This window comes from Schistocerca serialis, chromosome 3, assembly GCF_023864345.2.
Source record: "Schistocerca serialis cubense isolate TAMUIC-IGC-003099 chromosome 3, iqSchSeri2.2, whole genome shotgun sequence".
In the NCBI taxonomy this organism is placed as follows: Eukaryota; Metazoa; Arthropoda; class Insecta; order Orthoptera; family Acrididae; genus Schistocerca; species Schistocerca serialis.
The window spans coordinates 375,958,627-375,985,703 of NC_064640.1; the positions used below are offsets into that span (position 1 = coordinate 375,958,627).

General features: G+C 37.5%; 1 protein-coding gene across 1 annotated transcript in view; it reads right to left on the reverse strand.

Annotated features, from left to right (window-relative positions):
• Window positions 1-27,077, reverse strand: part of LOC126470875 (nose resistant to fluoxetine protein 6-like) — a 109,021-nt gene that overhangs the window by 26,472 nt on the left and 55,472 nt on the right. The window contains exons 9-11 of the mRNA XM_050098891.1: window positions 19,500-19,665; window positions 7,876-7,955; window positions 7,567-7,662 (exon numbers count right to left, since the gene is read on the reverse strand). Of these exons, the coding sequence (XP_049954848.1) occupies window positions 7,567-7,662; window positions 7,876-7,955; window positions 19,500-19,665 (342 nt within the window). The remainder of the gene's footprint in view (window positions 1-7,566; window positions 7,663-7,875; window positions 7,956-19,499; window positions 19,666-27,077) is intronic.

Here is a 27,077-nt window from a genome sequence, read left to right on the forward strand (position 1 = left end):
GAGGCCGTGACATGAATTGTTGATCATGATCTCCACCACGACCGATCCATCGGTTTTCCAATCTCCTGTTTAAGAAATGCTTCTGCTTTAGCCTTTTCCGTAAGATTTTCCAAACCGTTGGCTGTGGTACGTTTAGCTCACTGCTTGCTTTATTCGTCGACTTCCGCGGCTACGCGTTCAACCGTTTCTTCGCTCACTGCAGGCCGACCCGTTGATTTCCCCTTACAGAGGCATCCAGAAGCTTTAAACTGCACATGCCATCGCCGAATGGAGTTAGCAGTTGGTGGATCTTTGTTGAACTTCGTCCTGAAGTGTCGTTGCACTGTTATGACTGACTGATGTGAGTGCATTTCAAGCACGACATACGCTTTCTTGGCTCCTGTCGCCATTTTGTCTCACTGCACTCTTGAGCACTCTGGCGGCAGAAACCTGAAGTGCGGCTGAACAAAACTTTGAGGTTTTCTACGTATCTGTAATGTGTTGTGACCATATGTCAATGAATGGAGCTACAGTGAATTTATGAAATCGCTTCAATCATTTGTAATAGCCCTGTACTTGCATTGCTGCAAACAAGCCCATATCCTGACTCAATGTGTGTGACACAGTTCTATTATCCTGCATTGTTGAGCAAACAATGTGTCTGTCCTCCCATGAGCCCAATGACTCCACATTCACATGACAGTAGTGCATTTGCAACTGATGCAGATTGCAGTATTGCAGAATGATAAACCACAACCCAAAGAGGCCATCATCCAGCAGCTGTTGACTTCCATGTGTTGGTAGAAATTTCTACTTGTTATGCAAGTCTTAACTCAATCGCCTTTCAAACAAACCAACTTTCAAATGTGATTTGTGACAGAGAAATCTACTGCGTAATCTTTTCTGATATACAGAATGTAGATGGCATTTCTCCTAGATGTTTTGTGTGACTGGACCATACATCCAAGATGTAGTCCATGTCAACTTCATATTTCTTGCATGTCACCTGCACAGTATTGCAGTTTTAATGGAAGCACTGTTTAAGGAAAAATAGCAGCCATATAGGCTATGAATCCATCTTGAAGGTTCAGAATGGAGTTTTATATTCTGGCACAAAAGTCTATAGCAGGTGGTTAGTAAATTTTGAGTACAATTTTGAAAATCCCCAGATATTGACAAAAACATAAAAGAATATTTTATGAGCCATTCCTTCTACAATTTATCAGAATATTTGGAACCGCTTATCTTCAAATTTCAGAAAGGAGCTATACGAATCATAACACATAACTCTCCAAGAACTCATTGTAGGCCCCTTTTCAAAGAACTGCAAATACTCACAACACCAACACTGTATATTTTTAAAAGCATTGTGTGTACAAGAGCACATATGAAAAATCTACGTACAAATGAGGACTGCCATAATTATAATACTAGAACTTGTAAGAATTTGTATGTAGAAAGGGTAAGGACAACACAAACCCAAAAGCATGTAAGTTATTTTGGAATAAAACTTTACAATGCTCTGCCAGTGTACATGAAGGAAATAATAGATGAAGTAAAATTTAAGACTGAGCTTAAAAATTACCTTTTAAGCAAAACTTTCTATGACGTAGAGGAGTACTTTGATTGTGTGTAAATTTATTGCCAAAAATTTTAATTTATATGTCTAAATTTGTACTTTTTAAAAAAATGCCTTGAAAGTGATATTCCATTATTATGTCTGTAGTACTTGTACTAGTATGATAACTTTGTTGTGACAATTCCTACATCATGTAAATGATTTACAGGAAGATAATAAAATGAAATGAAAACACAAATATAATAACCCAAATTATTCTTAGATTATATCCAAATTTAATGCCTGAAATTGATTTTAAAATCTCATATACAGAAATGTGATGCAGCTTACAACAACATGTTTCAGAATGTATGGCACAACAATTTATTGAATTGTCCTATATTTTGTGTGTCACATGGGAAGTGGATAGTAAATGACATTACACACATCAAAATATAACTTAAATCATAAGTAAACATTTTGTAATGTTAGGAATATACACTGTTGTGCAAAACTTAAGAACAAAAGCAAGTTTTGCATGGTGTGTCACTGCCAAGTAATACAACTTGATGAAATTTAGAGCACACACAGAAAGAATTGCTGCAGTGTAGTAAAGAAGGTAACTGAAAAAAAAAGACATGCAATGAGATGAACAGAAATAACACATTTGTTCAAAGGCAATAATTACTCTGAAGTCACCATGATTTATGATGGTCATGGTACGTAACAGGGTGCGATCATCATGAACAGCATGCCTGCCCTGCAGTGTGCTCCCATGCCAGCCATCAGGTCAGTAAGGAGTTCTTATGGTAGGGTGTTTCATTCCTCCACTGGTACAGTTCACAAATGCTGAATAGTCATTGGTGCATGTGAACATGTCCAATGCATCTCACATGTGCTTCATGGGATTTAAGTTTGGGGAATGGGCAGGCTAGTCCATTCATTCAATACCTTCTTGTTGCAATAGCTCCTCTACTGCACTATTCGATTTGGTCATGCATTGTCATCCGTTAAAGTGAAGTCAGGGCTGAATGCACCTCTGAAGAGACACAGATGGAGAAAAGACACACATGGAGAAGGAGTACAGTGTCACAATAACAGTGACCAGTGCAGGGACATTACTAAACCCACCCAAAGACGTAGACAATCATGCATGAGCAGTGCCCATTAGATGGAGGGTGTCCGACAGCCAATCATTTCTAGTCATTCCACCAGGAAGGAGGTTACACGGCTAGTGTTATCTGTACCTCAACCATGCCTAGATTGTCAATACCATGGTTTTATCATGTCTGCGTTGTTACTTTGTGCCAGGAAGGGCTCTCAACAAGGGAAGTGTCCAGGTGTCTCAGAGTGCACCAAAGCAATGTTGTTCAGACATGGAGGAGATACAGAGAGACAGGAACTGTCAATGACATGCCTCACTCAGGCCGCCCAAAGGCTACTACAGCAGTGGATGACCACTACCTATGGATAATGGCTCAGAGGAACCCTGACAGCAACGTTACCATGTTGAATAGTCCTTTTTGTGCAGCCACAGGACATTGTGTTATGACTCAAACTGTGCACAACAGCCTGCATGATGTGCAAATTAATTCCTGACATCCATGGTGAGGTCCATCTTTGCAACCACAACACCATGCAGCGTGGTAGAGATGGGCCCCACAACATGCCAAATGGACTGCTCAGGCTTGCCATCATGTTCTCTTCACTAATGAGTGTCACATATGCCTCCAACCAGACAATCATGGACACATGTTTGGAGGCAACACAGTCAGGCTGAACGCCTTAGACACACTACCTAGTGAGTGCAGCAAGGTGGAGGTTCCCTGGTGTTTTGGGGTGGCATTATGTGGGGCCAACATATGCCACTGGTGGTCATGGAAGGTGCCATAATGACTGTACGATATGTGAATCCCACCCTCCGACCGAAAGTGCAAGCATATCAGCAGCATATTGGTGAGGCATTTGTCTTCATGGACGTCAATTTGTGCCTCCATCGTGGACATCTTGTGAATGACTTTGATCAGGATAATGACACTGCTCGACTAGAGTGACCAGCATGTTCTCCAGACATGAATCCTATTGAACATGCCTGGGATGGATTGAAAAGGGCTGTTTATGGATGATGTGACCCACCGACCACTCTGAGGGATCTACACTGAATCACTGTTGAGGAGTGAGACAATCTGGACCAACAGTGCCTTGCCACGACAAGTACAGAAATGCATCAATGCAAGAGGATGTGCTACTGGGTATCTGAGGTACCGGTGTGTACAACAATCTGGACCACCAACTCTGAAGGTCTTGCTGTATCATGGTATAACATGCAATATGTGGTTTACATGAGCAATAAAAAGGGTGGAAATGACATTTATGTTGATCTCTGTCCCAGTTTCCCATACACATTCTGGAACTCTTGGAACTGAGGTGATAGAAAACTTTTTTTGATGTGTGTATTTGGAGGTCAGTACACACATGCAGCATTATGTCTTCTAACACCATGATACCTGGACCACCAAAATGATCATGACTGAGAAAGTTCCTGTGCATGTTTTCACCTCTCTTCACATAAGGATACATCCAGAATCACTACTCAAGCTGAATTTGCCTTCATGTGAGAAGAGGACATGACTCCACTTCTAATTGTTTCAGTCCCTATGCTCTTGGCTCCATCACAAATGGTGACACTGTTGTTTAGGTGTCAACAGAACTCAAAATCCTTTGGGGAGCAGTGCCTGTGGTGAGGAATGCTCCCAATGCATGTGAAACAATGCTGTGAGCAACATCAAACTGCAGGGCTACACATGTCACACTTCATCCTTATTTCAGTTTCCTGATGATTCTTATTCATATGAAGTCACCCAAATGTTATCCTCAAGTCATGTTATAATGAAGAATGCCACCACAGTGCACTATAACTGCTCACTGATTGATTTCAATTTACCAGATATCGACTGGGACACTCAGATGTTTAGGACGGGTGGCAGGGACAGAGCATCGAGTGACATTATACTGAGTGCACTATCCGAAAATTACCTCGAGCAATTAAACAGAGAACCGACTCATGGAGATAACATCTTGGACCTACTGATAACAAACAGAACCGAACTTTTCGACTCTGTATGTGCAGAACAGGGAATCAGTGATCATAAGGCCATTGCAGCATCCCTGAATATGAAAGTTAATAGGAATATAAAAAAAGGGAGGAAGGTTTATCTGTTTAGCAAGAGTAATAGAAGGCAGATTTCAGACTACCTAACAGATCAAAACGAAAATTTCTGTTCCGACACTGACAATGTTGAGTGTTTATGGAAAAAGTTCAAGGCAATCGTAAAATGCGTTTTAGACAGGTATGTGCCAAGTAAAACTGTGAGGGACGGGAAAAACCCACCGTGGTACAACAACAAAGTTAGGAAACTACTGTGAAAGCAAAGAGAGCTTCACTCCAAGTTTAAACGCAGTGAAAACCTCTCAGACAAACAGAAGCTAAACGATGTCAAAGTTAGTGTAAGGAGGGCTATGCGTGAAGCGTTCAGTGAATTCGAAAGTAAAATTCTATGTACCGACTTGACAGAAAATCCTCGGAAGTTCCGGTCTTACGTTAAATCAGTAAGTGGCTTGAAACAGCATATCCAGACACTCCAGGATGATGATGGCATTGAAACAGAGGATGACACGCGTAAAGCTGAAATACTAAACACCTTTTTCCAAAGCTGTTTCACAGACGAAGACCGCACTGCAGTTCCTTCTCTAAATCCTCGCACAAACGAAAAAATGGCTGACATTGAAATAAGTGTCCAAGGAATAGTAAAGCAACTGGAATCACTCAACAGAGGAAAGTCCACTGGACATGACAGGATACCAATTCGATTCTACACAGGGTACGCGAAAGAACTTGCCCCCCTTCTAACAGCCGTGTACTGCAAGTCTCTAGAGGGACGGAAGGTTCCAAATGATTGGAAAAGAGCACAGGTAGTCCCAATCTTCAAGAAGGGTCGTCGAGCAGATGCACAAAACTATAGACCTATATCTCTGACGTCGATCTGTTGTAGAATTTTAGAACGTGTTTTTTGCTCGAGTATCATGTCGTTTTTGGAAACCCAGAATCTACTATGTAGGAATCAACATGGATTCCGGAAACAGTGATCGTGTGAGACCCAACTCGCTTTATTTGTTCATGAGACCCAGAAAATATTAGATACAGGCTCCCAGGTAAATGCTATTTTTCTTGACTTCCGGAAGGCGTTCAATACAGTTCCGCACTGTCGCCTGATAAACAAAGTAAGAGCCTACGGAATATCAGACCAGCTGTGTGGCTGGATTGCAGAGTTTTTAGCAAACAGAACACAGCATGTTGTTATCAATGGAGAGACGTCTACAGACGTTAAAGTAACCTCTGGTGTGCCACAGGGGAGTGTTATGGGACCATTGCTTTTCACAATATATATAAATGACCTAGTAGATAGTGTCGGAAGTTCCATGCGGCTTTTTGCAGATGATGCTGTAGTATACAGAGAAGCTGCAGCATTAGAAAATTGTAGCAAAATGCAGGAAGATCTGCAGTAGATAGGCACTTGGTGCAGGGAGTGGCAACTGACCCTTAACATAGACAAATGTAATGTATTGCGAATACATAGAAAGAAGGATCCTTTATTGTATGATTATATGACAGCGGAACAAACACTGGTACCAGTTACTTCTGTAAAATATCTGGGAGTATGCGTCCAGAACGATTTGAAGTGGAATGAGCATATAAAATTAATTGTTGGTAAGGCGGGTACCAGGTTGAGATTCATTGGGAGAGTCCTTAGAAAATGTAGTCCATCAACAAAGAAGGTGGCTTACAAAACACTCGTTCGACCTATACTTGAGTATTGCTCACCAGTGTGGGATCCGTACCAGATCGGGTTGATGGAGGAGATAGAGAAGATCCGAAGAAGGGCGGCGCATTTCGTCACAGGGTTATTTGGTAACCGTGATAGCATTACGGAGATGTTTAACAAACTCAAGTGGCAGACTCTGCAAGAGAGGCGCTCTGCATCGCAGTGTAGCTTGCTGTCCAGGTTTCGAGAGGTTGCGTTTCTGGATGAGGTATCGAATATATTGCTTCCCCCTACTTATACCTCCCGAAGAGATCACGAATGTAAAATTAGAGAGATTAGAGCGTGCACGGAGGCTTTCAGACAGTCGTTCTTCCCGTGAACCATACACGACTGGAACAGGAAAGGGGGGTAATGACAGTGGCACGTAAAGTTCCCTCCACCACACACCGTTGGGTGGCTTGCGGAGTATAAATGTAGATGTAGATGTAGATACACACTGTCTTTTTTCCATCCGTTCAACTGCCTAGTGCTGCAGGGCCAGCCTCATTTGGTGCTATAGTCATACAGACCTCATGCCATGTGATGTCTAGCTTTCTGTGTATGACTGGAAGACCTCTGGCAACATATATCTACACTTTCATTCATTTCCAACAAGTAGTTAATATGTTATGTTACTTTTTCTGTCTCATTCTTAAGTTTTGCAGAACAGAATATTTATATCAAATAAAAGATGTATTTAGTTAATAAATCATATTCAGAATAAACTAAAATGTGGTATATTACAAGAACATACAAACGTAAAGGACAATATGGTGACATCAAATTTGTAAACTGTAATGGGTCCTTAATATACTATACTATTAAATGCTACTATGGGATATATTCTGATGCTTTAAGCCTCATATCTTCTCAGAAGCAATATAGCAGTTATTACAAAAATTGGTTATAAAAAATCTAGGAAGTCAGATACTTAGTTTTGAGTGATGGCACAGTTACATAATTTAGTCCATAACACTTAAATTTTGTCTTAACTTACTGGAATAATTATTGTTAGATTAGATGTAACAATTTTAGTAATTACTTATAACTCAGCTGGGGCACAAAATATTGCAAGGGGGAGAAAAAGATTTTCTTGTACTGTATCTTCATGGTTGTAATTCAGAAACATATAATTAGATATCTGGTAAATCCACAGTTTGACTGTACCTTGGCATATGTTTATTTGTGTAAGCAATAAATGCAGTTGTGCACCATGAACTCATTAGAAGCATCACAACCATTGCTGCTGCTACCTGAAAATGGCTGAAAAAGACAAATTATTCTTTACTCAACAAGGAAATTTAATTTATTGTACTTATAATCAGCTTTTGAATTTTAAGCTAACAAATTTTTGACAGTATACAAAAAGATTTCTTTAATCTGTTTCAAAAGCACATTCTTTCATTGTTACCTGCTATATGATATGTTTCAGTGATGAAATAATCATTAGAAATAGCATTCATGCATGGTTCTTACCTAGCTGCCACAATAAGTATAGCTATCCCAAGTATATAGAACTGTGTGTCATCTGCTAAATACCAGCTCCACAACATGCACTGAAATGGAAAAGCGTTAGTTTTCAGAAGAAAACTGAAATAACAATGTCACTAAATCACTTACTTCTTAAAAATTCAGATTAGGTTGCAGTATATATTATTTTGTAAACTGAAGACTTTGATTCTAAAAAAACATCTGATCCTATTACTGACAAACTAGTATGTAGCTTAAAATTCAGGTTATGTATATGAAAATAACTGGCAATTATTTTGTCCATCGTAATATTGGTGAAACAACACTAGGTGACTTCATTGTCTGAACACCAAGACCACTTGACTGTGAATAGTTGAATTCTGTGTAACCAGTGGTATTTCTTGTTTATATATTAATTACAGTGTTATGTGTAAAACTTCATAAGGAAAATAAGGAGACTAAAATTCTCTTAATTAGTTATAATAAATGAATATATGAATAACTGAATGGATATTTGGTACTATAAAAACCTCAGAGGTCATCTGAGGTACTGCAAGTGCCAATACAATATGTTTACGTTAATAAACTTGTATAAAAGTCAATAGATTGTTTGTATACACACACACACACACACACACACACACACACACCTAGTCTCCAATCACTGAAAAAATACATATTACATTCATGTCCATTTACAGCCAATACCAAACTCTACAACTACAAGAGTACATATATATCAAGTCACATCCATTTCTTATGTTTCATTAGAAATGCATCTTTTTTATAAACATTTATTTCTGATAGAAATATTTTGATGTTTTCCTTGAACTGATATGACAAGGTATGGCAAAGCAAGTCGATGTTTTTGATTAGTTAAAACTGAATGATATTAGGTCATACTTGATCCTAGTATTCTGGCCATTATTTTACTATTGATAGCAGTAATAGTTCTCCCTGACATGCTTCAGGCAATGTATAATAAATAATGTTAGCAATCTTATAATATGAAGTATTCTAAAACTCTGTCTACAATGAGCTGTAGGTATTACATTGCAGATTATTCTCATTGCCTTAAAAGCATACCTCATTACTAGTAGTTAATAGCTAGAATAGTGTAGACAGACAATTTTAAACAACTTCTTCTCTGTAGTAACGTATTTATTCCACACCTCCAAAAACTCTCCTTCAATCTGAGATTTGTAGGACACAATGTGTAAGTGAATGAATAGCCATATCAGTATGAATGGTATGATTTTTCAGAAGTACAGGCAGAAATTCCTTTTAACTGTTAATTTACATTTTGTTGTGGTCTACTTCTGTTACATTATGATGTAAGTGAATATCTTAAAGCCCAGTGAAGCTGACCATGATCATGAAGTTATGACTATTTCACAATGGAACCAGGAGTATAAAAAGTAACACATGTTCAGGATATTGTTCTGGGTCTGAATTAGTATTTTTTGCCTAAATGAGAAACTTCTCTCACTTCTGTATGTTGCTGTTATAATTTTTGTGGTGTATTTTTGATTTTCCTCTTTCATCTAAATTGCTTTCCTTTTGATAGATCAGATACAAAATTGTTCTGAAAGCTCAAGATTCTGAATTCTTATATGTTTTTCTGTGAAGCAGTTTATTTGGTATAGTCTTTAGTGGTAAAATAATTGTTAGTGAAAATAAAACTGATCTATGTCACGAAGAATGTGATCATGGGTTTGTAATGAAATAAACATATGCTGAGGGAGTGCTTCACATTGGACTAACTGTATAGATACTATGTATTGTTGTACAGGCAGATGGTGTTGACAGTAATATGGAGATCCTCAAATGGAAGCAGAGCACAAAGGAATTTTATTCAGTACGTCTTGAAATTTTGCTGGCATAATGAGTGTTCCATAAGGTTTTGCGATTCGGATATGTGATGACTGCTTTCCATAACAGTTTATCTGACAATAAAGCAGTCATATTCAAGAGAGTTTTACAACTAGTAATTCCTTGTGCACATTGTTATGTTTATACCAATAAGGCAATTTTTTTGTATAAAGCAATTTCCAGTTATACAGCTCATTGATGGTGAATGATGGGCTGTCAATTGGAATATCATGACAAGAAATTGACTCAGCTGGCTGTAAACTGAAATATTGTTGATATACAATCACAAAAGATTGATTTATGCCTTCATAAAGCCATGGCATGCAAGTGTAGGGTTGCCAACACTGTTTCATTGATGTGGAAGGAAATATACTTAATGATGGACTGAGTGAGGTGGTGATATGGTAAGACACTGAAATTACATTCAGGATGACACAGGTTTATACCTCTGTCCAGCTATCCAGATATAAGTTATTGTCCAGCCATCCTCTTTTAGATTGTCTATGGTTTCCATAAAATATAGGGATTACTCCTTTAAAAAATAAATGGCTTAATTGCTTCACCAACCATTCCTAACCCATGCTTCTGGTCTTGTTCTAATGATCTTGCCATTGACAGGACATTAAGCCCTAATCTTCATTTCTTTAACATATTTCATGATGGGAGAAATACAGTAAATTAAAAATTGGTAGAATTGCATGCAATTACTCTTCAGTGGTACATCTTGACTAGCATCTTTATTCCACAATGTAGTTTCTGTAACCAGAATAAGAGAGTTATATTGACTATAGAAACAGGGTTCTGCAGTGAGAATACTCAACTTTCTTCTCTGTACTGGTATTCTGTGACAGGTAGAAAGGTCGCCAGAGTGTTGTTCATGTTTAGTGTTTCTACCCGGCTTGGGCATAGACAGGATCAGATGTTGACCGATGTCTGTGAGAGACACAGTCTTGCTATGTACGTGTGGGAGAAAGTGTTGTAAGATCCTGCCATAACTTGAAAGGGGCCCTATTGTGGGTCTCTGTTTTGTCAGCTGGTTGAATTGTGGAGTATCCAGATTCTTTGGACATGTGGACATGACAGTGGCCTGATGTTAGACTGCATGTCACTCACAGTTCTATTCAGGAAGTTATGTGGTAAGTGTGTGCAACAATTAATTCCTGAATATAACTGTGAGTGACATTTCAACTAGAGCCATGCTGCATGATTTTAATGTATAGAAATTAACAGGTCCTGTTTTCTATAGCAGAAGAGAAATTAGAAATTTTTTGTCACAAACAAGAACCATGATAGATGCCAACATCACTTCTGACAATTCTGAAAACAGATTGAGATTGGAACTTTGAAAAACTGGTTGGAATATAAGGAAAATTGAACTCTGGACATCTGGTTCACGTGACACAAGTACATTTCTACAGTTGTTTACATTTCTGTGTTGTGCTGTACTTTATAGGAGTCTGGGAAATATTGCTAATAACTACAGACATTTGCATCATAAGAATTACCAGTAGGGGTGTTCAAATATTTTGACATGGCATAGTTTTCAGCATTACTAGACAAGATTCAACAAGAATCAGAGGAGGGGAATAGGGTAGAACTAATTCAAACAGCTGTAGAAACAATAGAAATCAGTTCTTCAGGTCTAGAACAAGCAGGAAATAATGTTTCACAAAACCTTGCAAACATTTTGAATAAGCTAGTTGATCTTCCTGCATGTAAACCTAACTCTGCTCAAGAAATGGAGGCAATAATCAGAGAAGCTATGAAAAAATAGGTGAAGCTAAAAAAATAAAAATAAAATATAATATACAATAAAAAAACAGTAAAGGTGACTCAGATGAAAGTGGGAGATCCAATGTTAGTAAAACACATTAGAGATCAAAGTTAATCACTTCAGAATTGAAGAAGGTTTTCCAAATTTATATTGGACCTTTTGAAGTTGTGGAAAACCCTCACCAAAATGTTTATAGGTTAGTCAACCCAAGATCCACAGAACTGGTTGGTTTGTGAAATTTCACAGATTTGAAACAACAAAGAAAAGCCATAACAACATAAGGGACCTAACAAAAGACAAACTTATTTACTGCAATCTGATGTATGTTATGTGGAAAACAATAAACTTTTCACATACATTTACTTCAGGGGGCACACAACTTTTGAAAGCCATGTGCCTGACAAACAAAAGAACCCCATCTCTACAGTGTTATTCTTCTATTACTAATGGTTGTCATTGTACCTCATTTTTGGCTTCTGATTTTATTTATTACATGTGTGCAAATGAATGTTTCATTAACAGTATCTTGCTATTAGGTTAAATAAAATGGAAACTTCAAGTAAGCACTTTTAATTATGCTCTACTGAACAACTAAGATATTTAGGTTTGAGAATAATTCATGATAATTCCTGAGAATAATTCCTGATAACATTTACCTAACAAGTATGATGTTTTCTTATGTATCCTGATTAATTTTGTGTAACTCTTTTATTTTTGATAAGACACACCAATGTTAGTTTATATTATATTGTGTGCCTAGTCAGTGTGAGTTAGAGCTTCAAATGCTTCCTCATTTTGAATATATGTATTTTATCTGCATATTTACTTCCTTGTTCATTCAAAAGAAACTGACTTTTCATGCTATTTTGAGTAACTTATTCAAATCTCAAGTCAAGCCATAATACTTGATTATGTGCCAAGATCAAGATGACAAGGGTTGTTGCCAGAAGTAACACAAGAACTGTAGTTCTTAGTATTGAGGGCACATTCTGTGATGTTCAAAGAAGCTGCAGAAATACATCTGACATTGTTCTTATTTTGTTTGAAATGCACTAATAATCATTTTATATACTAGTTGGACAATATTCATTTTGTAGATTTAGTAGAATAAAACTTACATATTTTCCTAAAACTTTAACTTTACTGTTATGTCTAAAAGAGTCTGCTACACAAATTGTTGTAGCATATAAGGTGTCTCATGAAAGACTGATAATTTAATTTTTTGACACTTGCTTGGTTTTAATTATGCTTTCTGTTGTTCCTTGCACATAATGTATTATGTAAAATCTATGGTTCTGACAGAGGAGGTTGTGTTACCCCAAAGTGAAAAATTGTATTTTTCATCTTGGCATTTTCATCTCAGAATTTCTTTTTATTTTTGTTCATGGGTACACTCCCAGTCTTCCAGTTATTTTCAGGACTTGGAAGATTATAATTTTAAGTATCTGGGTTCTGTTGTTGAGAAAAAATTCTACTGTTGTAGGGAAAAATCACATGCTAGAAAAAATCAGCCCTAAAAGGGAACATCTGCTGAATACAGAGAGACAAGAAATAAGAGCATGGAGAAAGATGTTCAAGAAAACTGATGACACCAAGAGAGGTTTTGGCTGTTTTTAATTCTGAAAAACATCAAGAGGAACATTTTGTAAATTTCTTTAACCATTAATTAATCAATTATAGTTCATAAAAAAATCTTGATTTAAAATCATGCTTCTTACACAGGTTAAAATACGTAATGTCATTTTAACAATTCAAAAGCTTTAGTATCTTCATTTTACCTTTTTAATGTGTTAATTTAGTGTACTTATTTACACACGTTTTCAAATACACAGAATTAAGAAAAACAAGTCAATTTTATCTGACAACAAACATGTATGTTTTATAAATACAGAAATTCTAATGTATAAATGGGCAAAAATGTTAGAATTCTATCCACAATGGAATATGAATGCAATACTAAAGGGGTGCTGTAACACTTTAGGCTAGGTACTGGTTAGTTTCCTAACCAGCCTCGTCAGTTGTTGAGCACTGAATCACATGTGCTAGATGTTGATCTATGCAGATGAAGTTTTCATGTTCTATTCCAGTGAATAACACTTGTAGTTGAAATGAATCTTTGTTATTATATTACTACATGGTGTCTGTGTTCTTCAGATATGTCAGAAAGAATGGACACTGTGTGGAGTGTACAGCTGTGATATATATATATATATATATATATATATATATATATATATATATATATATATATATATATATATATATAAAAATTGAAGGTGGTGGGGGGGAGAAATGAAATCAAATGAACTATTGATGTCAACTGCATCAGGACTTTATTTAAAATCAGCAGCAACAAGTGAAAATGTGTACCAGATTGGGACCCAAACCTGGGCTCTCCTGCTTACTTGACAGTTGTATTAACCACTGCACTATCTACACACAGTGTTTATTGCAGTTGCGTGGGCTATCTCTGCATGCCTCCTGACTGACCCACATTCCCACTTAGTGCAACCTATCTCCAATCCTTGTCCATGTGCTCTATGCTCACTACTTTGAGATTCCCACAGGAGGTCAAACAGAATATTGCTGCATTGAGGGTGATGGATTCATTGCCCATCCAGGTGAATCAGTTATTTGAACGTGTGGTGTATTTGTATAACTCATTCACCTTCACGGGGAATGAATTCACCCCCTTCAGTGTAGATACACAACTCTGTTCAACTTCTTGCAGGAATCTCAAAACAGCGAATGTGGAGGGAATGGGCAGGGACTATGGATTGGTAGCACTAAGTGGGAATGTGCGTCAGCTGAGAGGCATGCCAAGATAGTCCACAAAATTTCAATAAAAACTGTGTCCATTGGTGCAGTGGTTAATGTAACTGCCTAGTAAGCAGAAGATCCTTGGTTCAGATCTTGGTCTGGCATACACTTTCACTCATCAACACTGTTTCTGCATAAAGTCCCAATTCAGTTGACATCAATAGTTTTGTCCATTTCAATTCCTTTCTTCCCCCTCCATCTTCAATTTACATAATCTTTGATATAATCCTTGTGTTCCCTACACTTAATTAGCATCACAACAGTTGATTTATATTTTTACATTTATAAACAATAATAAAGTTTGACTAACAACCCATAATGACATCCACATTTGAAAATATGCAATAACTCAAAACCAACATACTGCAAAGCAGTTCAAGTAACAATAGCATGCAAAGTAGTCTGATAATGACCACAACTTTTTAAATAGGCATGTGAGCTACTATGAGATGGAACTGGTACATAAACTGACAAAATACATAATTTGCAAATTTAGTTATTACAAAAAGCAATTATCTTTCTAAGAATTAATACCTCATCTGGAAGCTTAGGTGGTAGAGGATCCAGAATACATTCCATATTTTGTCAAACATGGTGGCTTGAATCAATATTGAAACATAAAAAATTTAAAGTACATCATGTTTCTGAATTTCAAAACACATTACAAATGTAAAATTGTTAATATCACTATTCATTTTGGATTTTTGAACCATTAAAATAACACACAACAGTTAAAAAGACCTCTTCCAGAAAAAAAAACTTTAAAATGAAAATTTATCTAGGGAATTTCTAAACAACATCTTAGATTGAATCATCTATACTTATCAACGCAAAAATTATAAATTATGTTTCCAAATAAAACAATGAGTACATAAATTCTGAATTAGAACTTGAAAAGCATCAACAACTGATATGTTTTTATCATAAATATTGGGCTCTTTTAATAGGGAGGTCAAAATGTAATAGTGTAATTGAAAATTGCAATTTATCTGCCATTTGAAATGTTGAGACACTGTCTGGAAATTCTGCAATGCTGAACAGATGCTTTTCTTGTTGCACTTTTCTATAACTAGCGTGATATCATCATGTCAGTCTCTGTGCAACATTCTATTACTTCAAACGAAAGTTACTCTAATTGTGAATAAATGACGAGTTGTAACCAAAGTTATGGTCTTTGTTTTTATCTGAAGTTTCACAAGACCCTATTAATGTAAATTATCTAAAAAAATCTGAATCTGAGATGTACAGTGACTTAGATTCAACATCAAGGGAACAAATGCAACAAAAGATAAGTAAAAAGTATTAATTGAATGTATTCCATTTTTGTATAGATTTTTATTTTATAGGGTTGACATGGTGTGATGACTGATTGCAACTATGAATGCCTGCATAGAGCTGTGAGTGACATTTTAGTCAGAATGTGGGGGCAACCATATTTGTCATCAAGGTTCCAGACAATCACACATAACCAACAAGAGGGAGGATTGCCATATTCTGCACCAAGCACATCACAACCCCTTCATGTCTGTGCCTGTCATCCAAGAATAAGCAAAACATGAAAATATATATGGCTGTGACCATTCAGCTGATGGAGGAGGTGTCGGGGGGGGGGGGGGGGGGGGGGATGGGGAGTTGAGTTCCTAGTCATATTTCACAGAACTGTAAATAATGGTATTTTTCCCAACAAATTTTTGGGTGAAAAAAGGAATGTCACATAGACTTAATAGATTTCAAAGAGTGTGTGATCATTATTACAATAGGAATAGATAGACAGGTTTTAGAATAATAAAAAAACATTATCATAACCAAAAATAAGTGATTCAGTCAGACCTTAAAGCAAGCCATAAAAATTCTAAAGCACAAAAAAATTTCTACAGAAAAGAAGAAGGATTAAAACTAGACAAGTGTAGGCACTAGTACTAAATAAAACAAACAGTGCCATCTCTTCTTGACTACATGCTCTGTAGCAGAAATTGGCATGACTCTGCAGTCTTAGGCAGTGGTCTGATGACTTCAAAAAATGACTGTTGCATGGATACATAAAACAGTTCAGTTTCATGAGCTTGTTTGAGTCTGTAATAACTTTCCAAGACAGTAAAGCCTCTGATGATGTCTCCAGTGATGGAAGATGAAAAGACAATTATGCCTTGGACCACAGCCTTATGCCCAGAAATCAAATATCAGAAACAATGCAAATACCAGCCATAAAGGCCAGCATTTTATGAATTAATAATAGTTGCATCAGACAATAAGACACAAGCAATGTGGAAGATAATTAACTGTGGATGTAATAGGGAAGGAGTAGTCAGACCCAGTGTAGTAGTTTAAATTTTTCACATTTCCATAGACTTTTAATGAGAATGTACAAAAAATAATAAGGAATGTCAACACTCCCAATGTAACCGATGACTGTAACTACTAATTGGAGAATGTACAAAAAATAATAAGGAATGTCAACACTCCCAATGTAACCAATGACTGTAACTACTAATTGGAAAATATTGCAAAGCCAGGACACACATTTAGATTTAGATTGGCTGAGGTGCAAGATGTTTTTAGTATGTTGAAATAAAAACAAGGAACAACATCAATAGTCACATTTATGCATCATATACAATAATATTAAAATATGAATGAAGTTGAGTAGTAAAACTGCTTACACATATAGTGGACACATACTTATTCAAAGTCCAATTTCCATGGGCATTAAAGTATGTGAAAGTTACTTCAGTTTATATGAAAGATAACTTTTCATGTTATAACAATCACAAGCCTGTATAAACTGATCCATTGCTATCCAAAGCTGCAGAAATGGAAGCTGCAGAAATGGTGCTCAATAACTAAGTTGTAAAATACTTTGAGGAACACATAATCTTCAGCAATAGTCACTTTGTTTTCAGAGCAGGTTTGAGTACAGTTAAAGCTTCTTTGTCAGTTCTGACAGAGGTGCACTTAGCAACTGGAGAATGGGTAGGTGTTTCAGAGTAGAATTTCCAATTAATCAAATTTTCATCACAGTGATCTATGAAATCCTGTTAAACAAACTGTTGTTCTATGGATTCAAAGAAAATGTTTTTGAGTTAGTAAATTCCTCAAGATTCTTTACTGGCTTCTATCTTATTTATTATCGATATTAATGATTTCTCATATAATGTCAGAAACAGTAGAGATATCTAAATATGAAAGAGCTCAAACCACTGATAAAGTTATATTATATACTGTATATATGGTCAGACCACCTTGATAACTTCAATGCAGATGCACAACAGGATCCATGTCTCTTATGGGAATACAGCACTTGCTGCGAGCAAGTAGGTGAATGGACAGTGACTAGCGCGTGACAAGCTGAAAAATTGGGTTGGATGGGAAGCAAGTCTGGATATCCAAGTTGGTTAGGACTACCACTAACATTAAGTTGGAGATCTGGGTTTGAGTCCTGTTCCAGTCCAAATTTTCAAACTTTCTCTATCAAATTGTTTTTGTGCCTGATTGCAGCTGGTATGTCTTTCTTTCAAAATTTGATATTTTTTGCAACTGTCTTAACAACAGTGTGGCATTTGTTCTGTTGGACATGATGTCTCCAGCACAGATGTCCAACAGAGCACATACACACACACACACACACACACACACACACACACACACACACACAGGTGTGACTGCCTTGACAACTTCAATGTGAATGCACAACAGATTCTGAGCCTCTTGTGGGAATACAGGGCTCACTGCAAGCAAGTAAGTGAATGGACAATGAACACTGTTTGCATGTGACAAGATGAATATTTGGGTTGGCTAGGAACCATGTCTGGATGGCTGAGATGCCGGCATGGTAGCTCAGCATGTTTGGTCAGAGGGTTAGCTGCCCTCTGTAATAAAAAGACTGAGTTAATGGATCTTGAACAAGTGTTATGGGACATCCACCCCAAACAAAGACAATGAGCCATAATGAACAAAATGAGATAAAAATAAGGTGGTTAAGCCAACTGCTCACATTATGTGGGAGGTTCTGGTTCGACTTCCAGTCTGGCACAAATTTTTAAGTTTCATCATCAAATTATTTCAATTGGCACTGGTCTTTCCTTCACAGACTGATTAAGTTGACCTTTGGTGTAATGTAAATTATCTCTGCATCAAGCAAAACAAATACCAGGATGTACATATTAACTAGTATGACAACATGCCACTGCAACGAGACTTAAGTAATGTTAATTTCTGTGAGCTAACAATTAAACCCAAACTCTCTTGGGGTAGACATGCTTAAGCATTGTTATACAACATTAGCAAGGATTTATTTGCTTATTATTTTTATGTAATGTCTGATGCACATCAAAGGAATCTATCACAGCTGTCAACAGTAGGATATGTGCTAAAATGGCAGGAACAAAAATGATCTGACATAGTTGCACAGTAACTACTCACAGAATTGCTTTTTATTCAGTTAAACTGTTGAGTGTCACACCAAAATGTTTTTAGATTAAGCCTTTACCTAATTCCTTACTGTATCAAATTTCTCTGTCTAATCACTACAAACTGGAAGTCTAAAATCTCAACAGTAGCAGTGCATCAGAATATGGAATTGTGTTCTTGTTACCTGAAAACACTGACACAAAATTATTACTTCTGGATAGTTTATTCCCACAAACCATATAAAATCATTATGATGCAAGATGCAGGTCATAATTAGAGTCTCAAAATAGACACACATTAATAAAAGCCCAAAACTCAATTCCATACATGTACAATAATAATTGCTCAGTTCTTCTGGCTTGCCTGCCATTGTCTTTATAGAAACACAGTCTTCAATTTCTTCTCTAGTATCCCTACATAACACACTTTACAATGTTCAAATAGGGTTTCACCAGTGCGAGTAGAATGGTATGTACTCTAGTGATATGCTCCCCGACTGCATTGTCTGTCCTTGATTCCAACTATTTATAGACTCTCCTTCTGGTGGCAGCTCACAACTTCACCTATTTTTTTATCAATTATAAGAAAATGGTAAACTGAATAATAATACTAAAAAGTAAATATTGTAGAGTTTTCCAGGCGAGATTTTTAAGACTAATTATTTCATGTGCCAAAAAACAAAGGCACTCCTTTTTGATATCATAATTTAATGTGCAATAAATTTCCCTTGCTTCTAATGACTGAATATGTTACTCACCATGTCTTGGACTGGGTAAAAGGTGTTGATGAAAAGTGCATTTCTCCACCAGTATTTTGGACAATTTATATGGTCCATTGTTGGTGGTTCAAATACAGAATTATAATAGAACCATTTCATGCTTATCTCCACAACTCCCAGAACAAACATATATGGAACAGTCAGTCTGTATGAAAATAAGGACAACTGAATCCATTATTTGAAATTAGCAACATGAGATTTTTTAATTACAGACATTAATCAAACAGTAATGGATTTGAAAAATAAGAATAATATTCTCAATGTTATGTGACTTAAGCAAAGCTCAGATTCATTACTAATGAGTGTCTGCTGTAAGCCTTCATTTCATTAGTGTGTGTAACTTCTTGGTAGCAGTACTCACAAATTTTTGAATATTAGATTACATTTCTTTCTATTAGAAATACTTAGTGAAAAATTTATGCAAATTTACTGGAGGACTCTACTGCTGGATGCTTTTCTTTGTTGTTATCACCTTGCTGATCATTATTTTATGTTAATGATGTTTCATTTAGTTTAATGGTAGGCCTTTACCTACATCATATCAGGACATTTGAATTCTATGTCAAGTAACACAGCAAGCTAATTATTCTACACTAAATTAGTTATCATTCATATTTACTACATAATTCAGACAGAAACAAATATTTTCTGATAGTACCATCTAAGAAAATAGAAATAAAATAAGTTATATGAGATGTTCTTCGTATTTGGTTCCCCTTGCCTTCACAGCAGGTGGGTTCTCCTTAAACAGAGGTTTGCCCCTCTTTTCCAACCTTTCCCATCCAGTCTTTTTCTCTTTACTGAGGAAGGAACACACAAGCTCTGAAAATGTTCGTCACAAATACTCGGAATCTTGATGCTTGAAGGTAATTACCAGCCAGCCAGTCTGTCCCCTTGTAATTTAACAGTTTTCAAAAGATAAATTCAATGTTGACTTAAGAAATACAATGTTTCACTGCCAAGTTGAGAAATTCTCTGTCTGTATTTTCAAAACCTTTCAATCCAACAAATATTCCCAGAAGATGGTTCTTACACTGAAGATCCTCCTTTGCCGTAGCCTGTATTTCACTTGGTTTGTCATTGGTCAAGTGCCTCAACTTGAAACCACAATGACTGTAACTGAAAACCTTACTGAATTCTGTAACCCACATCAAATGACTGTTGGTCTGATATTTTGCATTTGGAGCTGGTAAGGGCTACACTTCCACAACTACCTGGATTAGTGAAGTCTATACAGGTTATCACATTCCTCTCTGTGGCTATTCACACCACATTTTGTTAAAGGAATAAGTTAGGAAATCATTCTGGGATGTTAGTTTTAAGTACTGCAACATATGTTTCTGCATTCAGTTTACCTCATATTGTAAGCCTTAAATGAGACATACTGCAGTTACAAATACAGGGTGATGCTTGTATTCTTCTGTTTTGATGGAGCTGAAGTATATTTCTGTGCATTCTGAACTGTACCAGTTTGTCACATCCATATTAACTTTAGATGTTACTGTGTGGATATCCACCATTATCCTACTATACTTTCTGGGGTATCTCTTACTACACTATATCTGTGACTGAACTACTGCAGTGCATGCATTACATTTCTTATTAAACTTCCCCACTGATTGTGATGTTTGTGTTGATAGAGTGATGTAATGATAGATTGAAAGAACCACTACCATATCCTCTTGTCTCTCTCTTGTAACACAACTGCCATTTGTTTGTGCCTTAAACAAGGCTGTAAAGTTTGCATCTGTGAATTATTCCACAAATTTTTGGGCGTGCATCTGGGACATCATTACTTCCTCTCCCAATATTTTGGTTGAGAACTTTCCAGTCACCATAAATGAAAGTCCATGACTGACTTCCAGTGTTACGGGTGCCTATTTATTTGTTGAACTGCCCAAACCACTCGACTCAAAGCTGTGCTGGTGAGTATAACATGCATGCATCACAGATGATGTAGTTGACACAACGGTGCCAAGTTAAGTATCAAAGATAAAATGATGCAAGTGCTGAGTACAAACAAACATAGAGCCACTTAAGAAGCTGAAAAGCCACTATGATTATGATTAAGGTGGACCATCATTCACATTTGTGAGAGAAGCCAGAGTAACAGGCAGCAAAAGCTCAGAACAAAACCTGCAGTGAGAATCAAGTCATAAAATTAGATGATTTCTCTAGATAGAGGTCCTCATCAAACATGATCTTTTCAAAAATCTAAAGTATGGTTTTAGAAAATGAAGATCTAATGTTGACAGCAGTAATAACTTTCGTACATGAAATATCATACAAACTGGATAAAAGAGATAAGGAATCAGGCACTTTGCAGGTATAAGTAAAGCTTTTGATACTGTGAATCATACCACTTTGTTGTGTAATTAGAAGAATGGAATGAGAGGTGTAGTTTTAAAACCACTTAATTCCCTTTTAAAAGACAAGGAACGCTGAGTTGAGTTAACTTATAAATGGATTGAACAATTGCTAGCAGCTATATCTACCTAAAGGATACTTCAATATGGCATGGTTCAAGAAACTATATTGTAGCCTATTCTTTTCCTTGTGTTTGTTAATGATTCAACTGAACGCAAAAAATGCAAGGCCACAAGCTATGCAAATGTCAAAATTTTTGGTGGCTGGGACAGTAATCTGCAAACTTGTACCCACATTAGTGAAACTGGTTACAATATTCCATAAATTTACCTTGTTGCTAATAAGCTGTTTGTAAAAAGACAGTGAGAATGCAATTCCTACTTTGCTTTAATCTAAATACACTCCAAACGATACTCTATTAACTCCTCCACTGGCACTTATCTATACAAATAAACACAAGATTTTGGGTGTAATTGTGAATGAACATCTGTCATGGAAAAAGTATAAAGATCATACTTGTAAGCAAGTCAGTAAAAATATATTTTTACTAAAACAGGTCTCGGCCTTCCTGGACTATGATACTTTAAGGCAAAAATATTTTGGATTAATCAATCCACATCTTAAGTGTCATATTGAGATCTGGGGTGGATACCAACAGTGTATAGTACAAATAAGCTTTAATATATACAAAAAATGCAGTAATAATGATAGCTAAGTTAAACACGAGGGAGATTTGTAAAGAAATTTTTAGAAAAATTGAAATACTTACCATTTATGCATGTATATCCTGCAGGCAATCATGTTTGTCAAACTAAATCCGGAATATAATGTAATGACAGTGATGTACATAACTACAATATATACAGAAGAGGAAACTTTCACAGCATTACATACAATAAAAAAGGCTGCAGACTGCAGTCCATATATGACAGGGACAGTTTTTTTATAACAGAATATCATATGATTTTAAGATAGATTATCTAAATATCTTAAAAATGAACTCAAGCACTTAGTAACAGAGAAATGTTGTTATTCAATGGAACATTTTAAACTGTAATGTTTTCTTGTAAAACTGTTAGTGTGCATAGCAATTAGGTTGTTTTTGTAACAGAAAATTGATTATATCTGATCTTCACTTTGTATTCATATGTCAATGTATAAATTTATCTTCTCCTGGTAAGAGAAGTACAATTAGTACAATCTCATATCTATATATGTGTGAACTAAAGCTATGACATTTTCTGAAAACTGATTGTTACATGGACAGCAAACAAATAAATAGTGGCTAAACAGGTCATCTGCCAGATGTTCTTCATTGGAGTCATTAGCCATAGACTCCCAGAAAGATGAGGCTGTGACACACACTGAAAAATCTTGGAAGGTTGTCAGCCAAAATTTTGTAAGAAGTAAAAATAATGTCCCAAATGCATACCTTAAAACTGGTGGAGTAATAAGAGCCTTGCTCTGAATTACAATGTCTATGTGTTCTGCATACTTTAGATTGTAGGACGTCAGCTACAAGTCCAGAAGGGCCTGACATCCTTTCTTAATATCAGTGAAAGAGCAACAGCTATCTCAGAAACAAAAGAAGCATCCCCAAAAATGTACCTAGGTTTCAGTCACGGACCACAGGGTCAAACTTTGTGCAGAATATCTTGGACACATCAAGAGTGCTTAGGTAAGGATGGTGTTCAGAACACCAGTGCCAGTGCAACAGAAAGCATGTGTAAAATGTGAAGCAGCTCAGTCAATACACCAGGGAGTACATCTAAATCTACATGAATGTAGAGCATATGATGATGATGAGTTGAGTAGCCAAATTATTGTACCAGAGGGAATACAAGGAGCCAGTCTTCAGTGGTGGCTGGTGTTCATTTTCATTGGTGGGGCCTAAAAAACAGTCAATAAACTTTATAATGGGATTGCTCCAAATTATTTGTTATATAACTTTCATTTATGTCTAACTGCTTCAAAAGCACTAGAAAAATAGTAAATATGGTAATTATACACTTATAAATATAGGCCTAATCCGAGGAATACAGTATCTAATAATAAAGTGTATACAGAAGTGATTTCATTTTTGTTTTGTTTTTTGTGTGTTGTGTGTAATATTGTAGTTGGTTGATTTGCACCTGACCACTTGATTTCTAGCTTCTCTTCCATACTTAATAAATTAAAGGGCATTTTTAGCAAGCAATCTACTTTATTAATTTTTAAAGAGCTCTAAGAATACTTGAGTCTCAACATTGCTCCTGAATACAGAACACTACTGAGAGGTGGGCCCATTTGCTGCTTAACATTTCCTGTTGAGGAATGGCAATATGGGTGAAGGGAGGGGGTTGGAATGCAGGACCAAAAATGTATCAGTTCGGTTATATGTCAGCAGTGTGTGTAATTCATACACCAGCTGCCTACATAGCCAGTTCATCTCAACAGTGGAGCTGTTGCTGGAAATTTGCTACAGTATTGTAGGATCTCAAAGGTTGAGGACAGGATGTTGAAGCTATTTAATGGAAGTATTCCTATTTTTGTCAATTTCAGCCAACTGAGGACTGGAGCAAAACTGTTTAAGCTAGACTGCTACATAATATTTGCTAGAATAATAAGTGAAACAGGAAACTTTGTGTAGACAAGTGGACAGCAGGACAAGGAGGGGAGAAAGAGAGAGAGAGAGCTGGGTTTTGGGAGAAGGAAAAGAGAGATACATGTGAACTGCTCCATATGGGGGGCCTGCCCAAGCTGGCCCTTTGCTATGCTACAGTGAGGGGCAAAGTGGAGAAAGGGAAACTGCTGGGCCATGTCACTGTGACTGCAATTTTATGATCAGGAGATGTGGAGGGAGTATGGGCCATCTGATGCTGGGCCCTGGTGCTAGTCAAATGACCTGGCTACTTACAACTCAGAGTAACATCATGCCTCTGCAATCAAGCAGTGGAAACTGGGCCTGTGTACCTCTGGTCTGTGTCACTTTTGCTACATCAAAGTCATGTCACACTCATAGTGTTTGGTATAATAAATACACAGAATAAAATTACATCACAAGATTTCTGGTTGGGCTGGACCCCTCTGGCTCTTAAGAATGAGCCACCACTGCCAGTATCTTACTTGCAAGAATATTGGTACCAGTAGAATGTCAACTATTGTACTTATTTACTTAGGCAGAGCATATGAGCCAAGGGCAGCTTATTTAAGTTAGGGTGCACAGATCCCCAAAATATCAAAAGTTAATATAGAAACACCAAATGTTAATATAGGCTTTACCTAAGAAATCAAGTTATTCAGATTTTTTACACATTGCTCACTGAAAAATTGGAACTATTGTCTTTTTTCCTACAGCACTTTTTATCTTCAGGATCCAGATGGTAAGTAAAAAATTAGATTGTTTGTAATATTTACACACACACACACACACACACACACACACACACACACACACACACACACACACACACACACACACACACACACCAGCTCCTCCTTCCCCCTTGCTGCCTGTCCATTTCCTCCCCCCCTCTTTCTCCATATTATCACATCCACACTGATAGGGCACTGGTGGCTCTTATCCCCACAGAATTTCTTTTCGGATTGTAACTGATATGTGTAGCAAATTTGATTGAAATCGTTTCAGGTGATTAAGATTAGTTTTTTATCCATGTCATTGCTCGCATACACCCATGTGAAATACATGATATACTGATATGTGATACAAATTTGCTTGATATCATTCCAGGGGATTAAGATCAACTTTTTATCCATGGCACTGCTTGCATAAATATATGTCAAATACATTTCACAAATGTTTAACATACTTCACCCTTATTTGTACACATATTTCTCCTGTATCTCGAGTGAATTTCGCACTCCAGTTTCACTTTCACAAAGCTTTATGTTTATGAAGTATCTCCTGAACTATGGAATGTGCAATGATACAATTTTGCGGGTATGTCTAGTGGTTTATGTGGCTGCTGTCTGCAAAATGTGTTGTGAATAGAGTTTGTAGTAAATAAGTAATAAATGAAAATGTCATGCTGCGCAGCATTTGTGCACCGCCGCCGTCAGTGTCAGCCAGTTTGCCGTGGCATACGGAGCTCCATCGCAGTCTTTAACACTGGTAGCATGCCGCGACAGCGTGGACGTGAACCGTATGTGCAGTTGACGGACTTTGAGCGAGGGCGTATAGTGGGCATGCAGGAGGCCGGGTGGACGTACCGCCGAATTGCTCAACACGTGGGGCGTGAGGTCTCCACAGTACATCGATGTTGTCGCCAGTGGTCGGCGGAAGGTGCATGTGCCCGTCGACCTGGGACCGGACCGCAGCAACGCACGGATGCACGCCAAGACCGTAGGATCCTACGCAGTGCCGTAGGGGACCGCACCGCCACTTCCCAGCAAATTAGGGACACTGTTGCTCCTGGGGTATCGGCGAGGACCATTCGCAACCGTCTCCATGAAGCTGGGCTACGGTCCCGCACACCGTTAGGCCGTCTTCCGCTCACGCCCCAACATCGTGCAGCCCGCCTCCAGTGGTGTCGTGACAGGCGTGAATGGAGGGACGAATGGAGACGTGTCGTCTTCAGCGATGAGAGTCGCTTCTGCCTTGGTGCCAATGATGGTCATAAGCGTGTTTGGTGCCGTGCAGGTAAGCGCCACAATCAGGACTGCATACGACCGAGGCACACAGGGCCAACACCCGGCATCATGGTGTGGGGAGCGATCTCCTACACTGGCCGTACACCACTGGTGATCGTCGAGGGGACACTGAATAGTGCACGGTACATCCAAACTGTCATCGAACCCATCGTTCTACCATTCCTAGACCGGCAAGGGAACTTGCTGTTCCAACAGGACAATGCACGTCTGCATGTATCCCGTGCCACCCAACGTGCTCTAGAAGGTGTAAGTCAACTACCCTGGCCAGCAAGATCTCCGGATCTGTCCCCCATTGAGCATGTTTGGGACTGGATGAAGCGTCGTCTCACGCGGTCTGCACGTCCAGCACGAACGCTGGTCCAACTGAGGCGCCAGGTGGAAATGGCATGGCAAGCCATTCCACAGGAGTACATCCAGCATCTCTACGATCGTCTCCATGGGAGAATAGCAGCCTGCATTGCTGCGAAAGGTGGATATACACTGTACTAGTGCCGACATTGTGCATGCTCTGTTGCCTGTGTCTATGTGCCTGTGGTTCTG